A 12,649-nucleotide genomic window follows, 5' to 3' on the forward strand; every position below is an offset into this window, starting at 1 on the left:
TCCGTTTATGGTTATATTTAGGTAAAATCTTCTTCTTCTTCTTTAGTTTATTGGCCTCCACCTACTTGGGTATTTGGCCAGCTCGTCGTCGCGTATTAAAGGAGAAGTCATTGATAAGATATGAGATAAAGAATATGTCATTGTAATAATATATACCAGTTTTAGATTGGAGTTTGATATAGTTATTGAAGGAAAGGAAAGAAGTTATACTATGGAAAATAAAACCATTTTGTAAAAGTACAAATTCTCTATGAATAGTTCAAACGATCAAAAACACTTGTAGCAACGTCACATAACTGTATTTTCTACTGACGTCTATAATGTCTAATTTAAAATTATATACAATTTTGTTTACTTTGTTGGTTCAGAATGTAAACATATAACCCGATGACGTCACGACGCGTTTTGGGCTGGCTGGTATATTTTGAATTTTTAATCGTCTTTAGGGTCCAAACGAAAAACAAACAAAACTTTTTTATCTTTGATACATGTTTTAAATTATGTTCTGTTGCGATTTATAACATTTTTTTCGAATTTAAAATTTTATGCAAGTTCCCTATTGCGAGGACGAAGCTTCAGTTCATAAAAAAATGACGTATTAACATTTTTTTTAATTTTTGATATTATTTTAAGTATTAAAATTAATTTAATATGTTAATAAAAATACAATTAAAATGTTTAAAATATATTTGTTTCGTTGAAATCATAAAAATAGAAGTACATATTATAACTTCTTACGTGCGTACAAAATACACACACTCTTTTTTTCATCTCCTGTAGTTTTCGGTATACACTGCAAAACATACTAATTTGGGACATCATTTCCATTATATTTAATTTGGGACATCATTTAATTTCCACGAAATTTATTTTTTCATCAAAATCATTACTAATTTACAGCCGAATTTTGATTTTGGTGTAATGAATTGGGCCCGCTGTTAATTTTTGGGATCGGTCGATGTGGCAACAGGGTCTAATGCACCTCGCGCCGAGAGGGGGAGTGACGTCACGGTGCAAGTCCTCCTCTGACCCCTCACCGGGCAGGCGCAGCAGCACCTTCCCGACAACATTCGAATGCGACTGCGATAACTAGTGTGTTCTCAAAATGGCAGACGGGTTGTGTACGGATGATCCGATCGGAGATGTAATCGAAAAAACTGCATCGAATGCCAGTGACAATGCCGTATTATGTGAGACAACTGACAGTATAACAGATTCTGGTGGTGATAAAGTGAAAGACTTTTTGATAAAGAGTGAGAGTGGTGAGATTTTTGATGATTTATGTGCTGGTGCTGGAGACGGAGCCAAACACGAAGGGATTTTGGAGGAGGACTGTAGGAAAAAGAGATGCGTGGATAGATACGACAGCTCCGAATCTTCTGACAGGTACTTTTTACCAGTTATTTGACCAGCTTTACCTAACATCTCATTCATGTTTCCTTTGTCTGTTTGTACATTGTTGACAATCTTCTCAAAAAGTGAAAATGCCTATAATCACCTGCCTAAACACTCCTTAAAGCATCTATATTACAATTAACAACGAACCAATCAATTTAATCCCATGTTTTTCACGCGACAAACAATTTATAGCTCTTACGTGTAATCAAAACTTGTTTTCTATCCCTATATCAAACAAAAAATGACGTTTTGTCATTCTGTCAAACAATTTCGTGGGTACCTTGTTACAGTAACAATTTTGTTTACTTTTTTCACATGACAAACAGTTTTGGCTCTTAGTGTTGTGCATACCAAACAAGTTTTCTATTCGTAAATCCAATAAAAAAATGACGTTTTGTCATTGTAACTGTCAAACAATTTCGTGGCTACCTTGTTACAGTACTAACAATTTTGTTTATTTCTGTCAATTTAAAAACAAATTAATCAATTTAGTCCTGTGTTTTTCACATGACAAACAATATTTAGCTTTTAGATGTAGTCACAACTTGTTTTCTATTGTTAAATCAAACAAAAAATGCCGTTTTTTCATTGTAACTGTCAAACAATTTCCTGGGTACCTTGTTACAGTAACAATTTTGTTTATTTCGGGCAATTTTGCAATGGTTCATGATCATGGCCTTTACCTTAACCGAATTTAATTGAAATCGACAGTGTACTGGATTTTATACTTTCACGATTACTTTACTCCGCGTTGAAGGAAGTCAATGACATTTTTATTTATGTTTTTTATTTTTGTTGGTTGGTGTTGGATCTTTTCACACGATTGTCAACATTGTAAGAGTCTGTTCATGTTTTATTTACAGTTTTTGTTTTTTTACGCTATATAGAGATAGAGACTACTGATATGCAATGTTATTGGTAGAAAATGAAATTGATTTACATATACATATCTATATTAATTAATAAACTTAATGATGCATTATAAATGAGGAGGCAAACAAGCTTAAGTAACAAATACGTAATTTTTCAGGTAGAACGAAAAACTGTTGTAGCTTTGCTGTGAAAAAGGAATGCAATAAATAGTATTGGTTCCAAAAATGAGATCAAAACACTGATTTCAGTTATGGTAGCCAAAAAATAGTTTAAAAAATTGATTTTGTTTTGACAATAAGAACTTTTGCAGGAAATCAGTAGAAATAAGAAGTTTTACATGTCATGTAAAATGTTGTTGCATGTCAAAAGTTGTTGATTCCTTTTTTTTCTTGATGTGCCTATCCGTAACGGATGTTGGCGATCATCATGACAATCTTTATCTTATCTACAGCAGCGCGGATGTTGTGCTGTACCAGGTTCTGAGTTTCTCTAACCAGGATGTTCTTCTTCCTGGGCCTCGTTTTCCAAATATTTCTCCTTGTAAGATGGCTTGTAGGAGGCTATATTTAGGTTCATTTCGCATAGTGTCTTAAGTATTGTAACATTTTTCGAGATTTGAGGAGGTCTTCAGAAGAATGAATATTTGTGACCCGGTCTTGAACCAACGAACCAACCAAGGCGTGGGTCAGAAGTAGACCAGTCCTCTCCAAACATTTTTTTCAAACGTTTGTCTTTGTCAACATGGGCAGACTGCAATTGCGCGCAGCGGTCAGGGTTCTCAACAGGGTGTCTAAGCCAATGGTGCAATTGTGCGCACGTCTTTAAAAAGGTATGCTGTGATTGCGCGCAAAGTCGTAAATTATAGTAAACGGAAGTTTTATTTACTTCTTATTCGTTTTGAACGGAAATTTTGCTAATTTTAAAAAATTAAGATAATAACAGAAATAGTTGTGATAAAAAAAACTAAATAGTGTTTCTTTTATAATTAATATTTATTGTATTAAATAATGTACATATGTAGACATTTAATTTGAACATGCCTTATAACATATAGTTTTAACAAATTCTATTCTATAATAACCATAATAATCTTTGGTCTTTTCTTTGGTTAACTCCCTTGGTGGGAGTTCCTCCAGTTTCACTTGTCTAACATTATTTTCCTTTTCTTTCCCAAACATACAATCTTCATACACTCTTATCCTTCATACCTTTTTTCCTTTTCCGTTTTTCCTTTTTATTCTTTCCTTTTTCTTCTTTCCTTTTTCCTCTTTTCCTTTTCTTGTAACTCTCCTCTTTCTATCCTGATGTGGAGATGTGTTGATCTTTTCACACGATTGTCAACATTGTAAGAATCGATTCATGTTTTATTTACAGTTCTTGTTTTTGAAGTTATACTTCTTTAGGCGCGATTGAGAGTAAAAATTTTCATAAATCTGCGCGCATGCGCACACAGACAGTATGACGTTTAGTTGCTAATCTTTCAAATTATGTATCAGCGCAAATAAGCCATTAAAATAATATATTAGTGTTTTTTAGTAAATGTATTATTTATTATAATTTTTGAGTCTTTGAATTTGTCTTCCTTGGGCGTAAAATAATAAAATATCTATTTTTATATTTCACTTGTCACCGTTATGTGTAATTATGTATATCCGAAACGTCAATAACACGTGCCTTGATAGCCTGGTTGGTAGAGCATTGGACCAGAGATCGAGAGATAGCGGGTTCAAATCCCGGACAATTCATAGATATTTTTTTTTTAAATTTTTGGCATTGTTAAGTTTTGGTTCATTTTTGGTAATTAAATTGTTAATTTTTTGTATTGTAACTGTTAAGTATATTTATTTCGTTGAAATTATATAATAGAAGTATAACTTCTTACGTGCGTACAAAGTACACACACATTCTTTTTTTTTTACACGCTCTTGATAGAATATAGACAACTGATATGCAATGTTATCCATTTAAACTGTCAGGCTACACTCAAGACGTCAAGGAGTCTCTTAGCCATTTCAAGAATGACTAGAAATATTCTGGACTGTCCTGAAAAAATCTTCCAGAAGCCTCTAAGACATTCAGCTTATTTTAAAGTTTTTTATAGATCACAACAATGTTCTAGGAGGCCACAAACATGACATATTGAGTTTCTTGAACTCGTAACATTCCAAGAGATTCAAAAATCTTTAACACGTCCGGTGTCCATCTTGAACAAGCGCCACTTGGTTGGTACCACGTTCTTAAATCGTTCATTTAGTAACACAGTACAACTGACGCCACTTATGCGTCAGCGGTGCATTTGATAAAACCTTTGTGACGCTTTCGTGCGTCATGGGCACCGAACGTGTTAAATCAAAATTCTCTAGAACATTGCAGCTTTCTCTCAAGTCTTCTAGAGCCATTTGAATCGTTTCAGGATGAATCAAAGACGTTTCATGCTGCCATGCAACATGCAAAACATTACATAATGAGCTGAAATCTTCCAAAGGCTTCTAAAACACTCTACAACCTACCATAAACATTTCATGTAGCCCTGAATATTCCAGAGACTTCTAAAACATTCTAGGCGGTCCTGCGTTTCTCAAAAACTCCTTTAAACATTCCAAAAGATCCCGAATATAATCCAGAGTCACCTGAAATATTGTCTTCCTCTTCTTGTGTCACTCCTATCGGAGATTGGAAATCATCAAGGCTACCCTGACTTTGTTATTACTTTGAAATATTGTAGGGTTTGCTAAAGTATTCCAAAACGGTCCCGAATCATTTTAGACTTATCTTGGTACTAGGGGTTTTTACCCGCGATGATGGGTTGATTAAGTTGAAAACACTATTTACCAGAATATGTATATTTATTTGGAACACTAAATACGCCAGTAACTAGTTGGTGGCCAAAGTCTATGATCTTACCCCGTCGATGTCTGAATAATGAAGGTCGATAGGTCGGTACATCCCTTAAAAGCAAAAAATGGATAACGCAAGACATACTTTTGCGAAAAGAAGTTGACTTTGAAAAAGCCTTCAATAAAATTGAATTCATAAATACAACTTGCAAATAAATTACAGAAATAAATGATCAGGATGTGAGAATCATTACAAATTTTACTTATTACATATTTATAACTCATACCTAATACGAGTAGAACAACAAACCTAAAGACATCTATAAGAAGTTTTTATTTTTTGTTGGTTGGTTGGTGTTGATCTTTTCACACGAGTGTCAACATTGTAAGAGTTGGTTTATGTTTTATACATTTATCTTGTTTTTTATACCTTATTATAGTAGACTACTAACTGATATACAATGTTATCGGTAGAAAATGAAATTGATTTACAAATATTAATTAATAAACTTAATGATGCATTATAAATTAGGAGGAAGAAGTAAACAAGTCATACGTAATTTTTCAGGTAGGACAAAACTTGTAAAACTGAAACTGAAAAAGGCTAATCAGTTCTAATCAATGTTATGCAATTAGTATTGGTTCCAAACATGAGATTTATACACTCATTTCAGTTAGGGTAGCTAAAAAATATTTTAAAACATTGATTTTGTTTTGGCAATTATACCTTTTTATGAAGTCAGTAGAAATAAGTCGTTTTGCATGTAAAATGCAAGAATCATTTGCAAATACTGAAGGGTTTGCACACAATAATGAAAATCTTTACAAAGCAAATAAAACATATAAAACAGAGCAATAATTATTACCTTAATTTTACAAATTAATACTTTGTCATATCAATTTACTATTTTAGTTGGAAATACGGTACAAAATTGGCATTTGTTTGTTATGGAAGTTGGTATTATTCCTTTTTTTTTGTGTGTACACATACGAAATGTAAACACGTTTTGTGGGAGCATTGAAAATAAAACTTTTTCAGTGTTTTACTGTTAGATACCTACCTAATACTTAAACTATACTTTTTGTTTTGTTTCATCAAAAATGGTTTCTTGGAGACCTAGTGTAATCTTGTTTATATATGTTATAGTCAAAGCCCGAATTTCAGGCACTCCTAGGTTTGACTAGGCAATCCTCAGGTCTGACTGACGGTCTCAGTCAAAGCCCGAAATAAATTACAGTTTCGGCCTTTGACCAGTCAAACCTAGGAGAGACTAAGTTGGTCAGGCAAAGGTCGAAATTTAATTTTATGAGATCGGGGTTTGACTAGTCAAACCCCGATCAGCTATTTAAATGTCGTAATTTGTTAGATTAGGTTCAATAAAACGTCATTTTTTAATTTTAATGTTTATTATTTTTATATTGTCGTAATTAAAATAAAAAATATAGTGTTTATTCTCACATGTTGAGGCATTATGTCATTTAGATTTGCACAATACGTTAGATCTTTTTCCTCACATAATTTTGAAGACCATTTCTTGTTGCAGTAGGATTTTATAAAGCCTTGTCCTCCAAATTTAGAATATTTTGTACTAATTTCTCTTAGAGACAGCTTAACGTCTGGAACATCTTCGAAAATTCTCTTTGCATTCTCTTATTTGATTTCCTAAAAACAGTATGTTTATTTTTCCTTATTTCGTACCAACTCTAAATAAGCCGTCAATTGTTTTATCGTCAACTGTGAAAGAAGATATTGCAATCATAGACAAAACTAAGGATCACCATAATACTAACGAAGCCCATGGACCGTCGTCACTAGGAGAGGAAGAAAATTGTCAAACAATTCAGATTACCTCTTTAGATATAGTTTATTGTATTGTCCAAAAAGAGTGCTGTGCCAATACGTGCATAATTTGTAGTCAGGTGGTGCATATTGTATACGCACACATATTTTGAGAGCACACTTGGTGCATACTATGAAGGTTTTGAAAGAAAAGTTACATGCATGCGTTGTGCACACACAGAAAAGATTAAAATAAATAAAGGAAAAGCGACTGAAGGTCTTTATGCTCAAGCTAATGCTATGGAACGATTAAGTGAAAAAAAATTCCTCCAATTTCGATCGGAAAAACTGTAACAATACTTATCCCTAGCTTTGATACAGCCAAAGGAGATGCTCTAAATATTTTGGGTATCATACGATTGCAATATCTTCTTTCACAGTTGACGATAAATTAATTGACGGTTTATATAGAGTTGGTGCGAAATAAAAACAATAAACACAGTTTTTGCAAGAAATCAAATAAGATAATGCAAAGGAAATTTTCTTAATTTCAAAGATAACGTTTCAGACGTTAAGCTGTCTCTAAGAGAATTTAGAACAAAATATTCTAAATTTGGATTACAAGACTTTATAAAATGTTACTGCAATAAGAAATGCTCTTCAAAATTATGCAGGTGTAAAGATCTAACGTATTGTGCAACTCTAAATGCCATAATGTCTCAACATGTGAGAATAATCACTAATTTTTTTATTTTAATTACGACAAAATAAAATAATAAATATTAAAATTAAAAAATGACGTTTTATTAAACCTAATCTAAAAAATTACGACATTTTAAGCTAGATCGGGGTTTGACTAGTCAAACCCCGATTTCATAAAATTAAATTTCGACCTTTTCCTGACCAACTTAGTCTCTCCTAGGTTTGACTAGTCAAAGGCCGAAACTGTAATTTATTTCGGGCTTTGACTAAGACCGTTAGTCAGACCTGAGGATTGCCTAGTCAAACCTAGGAGTGCCTGAAATTCGGGCTTTGACTATAACATATATATATATATATATATATTATCTAATAAGGTGTTACTTACTTAATAACATTAAGATAAGAATATTTTCAAACATATTGTTTATTGAATTAATGTTAATTAAATAAACAAAGGAAATCCTTAGTATTGTACCAAATATAGGCAGATTGCCTAGTAGTGATACATGTTTAATAATTAAGCGACATGGGATGTCAATAAGCCTTGATGTCACACCCGGGTCGTACTCAGGATACTACAATAATTGACAGTTCACATGCAACAAAGGAAGAATGGGGACGATGCGTGTGTTCATTCCACCTACACAAGACATCGCATCGTGATATGACTTAATTACTAGGTACGTATCATAGAAAGTCCCAATCTTTTGTTTATTTAATTTAGATTTTATGAAAGATATTAGAATGTTTAGGGTGATAAAGTAGTAGTGTCAGCAATAGAAAAGACTGCTCAACATTCAATTTCTTGTGTATGATGAATCTTTCTACTATTGTTTATAAAATTAGATAATTATAGTGATTAAATGGTGTTAACTGCTTTATTTATCTTATTTTTTTGCCAGTGGACTTGATTTTGCCAGATTTATGATAAATTATTCGTATTTTAGTTGTTGGGTACAAGTACTGTTGTTAATATTTAGAATTTATATTTATTTGCTTTCATTTCTTCGGATTTGCTTCTAAAAGCAAAAGATTTCAAACACCACCACACAAAGTAATATATGGAGATTCTAACATTGATAAATTGAGCTTTTAGACCAGGGCGCATCTGTAAAAATATTAGTCCATTTGGACGTTGAGAGATGACTCAAATTTTTTTGCAGAAATTGCTTGAAAATAACTCATATAATAATATTTGAGTTATCCTCCCTCTCAAAAAGGTCCGGAACATTGTTTAAATAATCAAAATGTCAAAAAATGAAGGAAAATTTCGTTTTTTTTTCTTCGTTTTTTGATTATTACATTAAAAGTATTCATTTACGAGAAAAATTTATTGTACTAACATAAAAGTTGCGTAATTATATTTCCTACAATATAAAATTGGTTAAACATTTAAAAAATAGTCACCCTTGTTGCAAAATAGCAATAATTGCGAAAAAACCATATTTATGCTACACTTAGGACCTTCATATTTCACCCAGAAAAACTTTATGATACAGTAAAACAATACTGTAAATTTCATTAAGATCGATTCAATAGATTTTGCAAAATAAATTTTGCAATCCAGCTTTCACAAAAAAAAATCCTTTTCTCAAAATATTACAGGACTGAAAGTAAAGCAGATATCAAGTTGAAATTTTTTTGCGTATAGAAGTGTACTGTACCTTTCATTTGAAATTTGCAAAATTAAAATCGATTAACTACCACGGCGTCAGGAATTTTTTTAAATAAACATTAATTATTGACGCGCAGGACAGCGGATAGTTTGCTCTGATTGGGCATTCTAATGACCTTTGATATTGATTAATACATTTTAATTTTTATTACATTTCGATATAAATAAATAAACTTGTTTATTGCAAAATAAAAAGACATTCTCTATCTTTTAAAATAACACTTTTTTTAGCAAAAACTTTCTTTGTTCATATATTTTAACTTAGAGAATAAAAGTTTATTATTTTTAAACATATGCAATTGTTTAAACAATATTTCACAAACAATAATAAAATTAGTTTGATTTTTGTGGAATTAAAATATTAAAATACAACAAAATATAGAGTAAGAAAATAATATATTAGATAAAGATTGGAAGAAGTTTTGGTGGAAATCAACTTGTGTGAATCGAACACCGCTGTCCTGCGCGCAGCACCAAAAATTAATGTTTATTTAAAAAATTTCCTGACGCCGTGGTAATTAATCGATTAATCTTTATTTTCAGTCCTGTAACATTAAAAAAAAATGAATTATTTTTGCGAAATCTGGATTGCAAAAGTTATTTTGCAAAATCTATTAAACCGATCTTAATAAAATTTACAGTACTGTTTTATTATATCATAAAGTTTTTCAGGGTATAATATGAAGGTCCTACGTGTAGCATAAATGGTTGAAAGGCGTAAAATGCGAATACTTGTTTTTTATGTTTTTTTTCGCAATTATTGCTATTTTGCAACAAGGGTGAAAATTTTTAAAAATTTTAACCAATTCTATATTGTAGGAAATTTAATTACGCAACTTTTATGTCAGTTCAACTTTTCTCGGAAGTGAATATTTTGAAAGTTATAATCAAAAAACGAAGAAAAAAGTCAAATTTTTCCTTAATTTTTTGATATTTTAATTATTTAAACAATGTTCCGGACCTTTTTGAGTGGGAGGATAACTCAAATATTATTATTTGAGTTATTTTCAAGCAATTTCTGCAAAAAAATTAGAGTCACCTCTCAACGTCCATCTCAAAACAGATGCGGCCTGGACTATTTAGATATTGGGGAAAAAAGGACCTGGAGACATTAACAGCAATGGTCACCAAAATAATAAACGAGGAAGAAAAATAAAGAAAGGCAAACCCGTTTGATCAGATGATCTTCCTGAGGAGGTGTGAACAGCATTAGGAGAGACAGAAACAAGTCGACTAACAGGTTTATGTAATAGAATTGTGGAAGTTTTCAAATGCACAGGGTTATTTTATAGATGCAGTTTTTGGACCTTCTTGTGTGTAGTTGGGTTTGGTTTTGGACCGGATAGATCTCAGATAGTTAGTTGTTTCGAATGTTCGAATGTACTTGTTTCCTATCCTTTTCAAGTTTTCTGATAAACTCTTTATATGGTATTGTCATCTTTAAGTCCCTTCTAGTTTCTGGAATGCTTATGGTGTTTTGTTGTTTTTTTTCTTCAATCTTGTGGAATTCCTTTTTTATAAAAATGACGAAAGTACCAAAATGGAAAAAATTCAAAATTCAAGATACGTTAAACTAAAGATAAACCCAAAAAAAGAAGATTGTGTATTGATAGACAGTTGCCCCTAGCGTGAAATTTTTTTATCTTGTCATGTTTGTCCCACACCAACCAAAATTGCCAGTTAACTAAAGAAGAAGAAGATGAAGAAGAAGAAGCAAATTGTACAATGTACTAACTCCAAATTGTAAGTGAATAAGGGATTTTTCCCTTATTCTGCGACCATGAGCTGGCCAAATAACCAAGTAGGTGGAGGCCAATAAACTGAAGAAGAAGAAAAAGAAAGATAAACCCAAAACTTTCTTCATATTTGTGTTCAGCAGGATCATGTAATAATATACCGTGAAAGTGTTTTTATTATTAGTTTTAACTACGGATAAAAAAGTACCCGACCAAAGGTGAAAGAGCCCCATCAATTTTCCACAAATACTAATTAAAAAACGGTCATAGACGAAGAAATACATGACGGTTATTGAAAATATAACCAAACAAAAATTCATCAATAATGCAGTAAGCGGCCAACCAGCCTTCGTTAAAATTGAAAACTTGTCAGTTGACGGCTGGCAAACAGTAATCAAAATTCCATTTAAAAAATTATTAACGTCATATCAACGAAATAGTATGCGGTCAGAGAATCGAGTTTTGTGAAATGTGAGTATTGAGCAGCTCAAGTTAATACAAAAACGTGCCTGTAGTCTAATAGGAATCGGTTTAAAAGAAAACATTGGTGAAGTGAAATAAGATCGGCGCGTTGATTGAAAGAACCCGTGGGAATGTTTTTTATACACACAAGTCTGGTGCTAAAAGAAAGAGGATTCCCAGAACTGAAAATACTAAAACGTCACACGCAAATGATTTCGAAAAAGTGCTTTAACTCATCAAGAGTCATTAACTAACAACTAACAGCAATAGATGGAACACTGTGAAAATCTGAGCTGTGATACTACTTAATGGCTTTATAGAAGAAAACTATTGAAAAACAAAAAAAAAACAAACTTTGTATAGAATTTATTATATAAAAATGCAAGAACTTATTAAGAAGATACGTCGAACATAACATCAAAGAACAAATAGGTAATCAAGAGCAGACCAAATAAACAAATAACTTGTAAATATGGGAGTCTCTCGATGCATATTCTTACTTCTCACATCTCTTTAATTTGCCACTACTTTCGTCGTGTTCTGACTAGCTCGTATGTTTGCACATTGATGCCAATACAAATTTTTGATAATACAGAGGTCTTGCTCATCCATTCCCACCTCACCCACCTGCTGCAATGCAAGACACCTATCAGTTTGTTGTGGGTTACCAGGTCAAAGGCCTTTTCGAATAAAACACATACAGCTCACGGAACGAACCATGGCCGATGAGAAACGCTGTTGTCGGTCGTACACCCACCTAAACTTACGCAGACAGGATTTCTCTCACCGGCGATGGTTCGGTCCGGGAGCTGTATATACCGATTGTTCTATTCTGATGAACTGGCTATTATAAAAAAATCGACACTTCATACAATATTCAGCAAAGATAAATATTTAATGTTCAAAAATAATATATAAAAAAAACGAGGGAAGCATTTTTAATAAAGATAGACTAAATTTCTTACTTACATTTTAACATTTGTGTCTTTTTCACTGGGTTTCCTGTTCGGTTCCTGGGCCCTGGTCAATTTCCGCCGTCTCCATTTCCAAGCTGGCGCCACCATCTTTGCTCCTTTCAGAAGACCTTCCTATCCTGGCAGGATCGCCATGTCATAAATATGTGTGATGTTAATGCCTTCTGGTCCCAATTAATTAAAACTCACTTTATTCGATAACATTATTTAAA

General features: G+C 32.4%; 1 protein-coding gene across 1 annotated transcript in view; it reads left to right on the forward strand.

The window, feature by feature from the left end:
• The first annotated feature begins 1,088 nt into the window (after positions 1 to 1,088).
• Positions 1,089 to 12,649, forward strand: part of LOC114328380 (zinc finger protein jing homolog) — a 548,292-nt gene continuing 536,731 nt past the window's right edge. The window contains exon 1 of the mRNA XM_028277249.2: positions 1,089 to 1,386. Coding sequence (XP_028133050.1) covers positions 1,106 to 1,386 — 281 coding nt within the window. The 5' untranslated portion in view covers positions 1,089 to 1,105. The remainder of the gene's footprint in view (positions 1,387 to 12,649) is intronic.

Source organism: Diabrotica virgifera, chromosome 1 (genome assembly GCF_917563875.1).
Source record: "Diabrotica virgifera virgifera chromosome 1, PGI_DIABVI_V3a".
NCBI lineage: Eukaryota > Metazoa > Arthropoda > Insecta > Coleoptera > Chrysomelidae > Diabrotica > Diabrotica virgifera.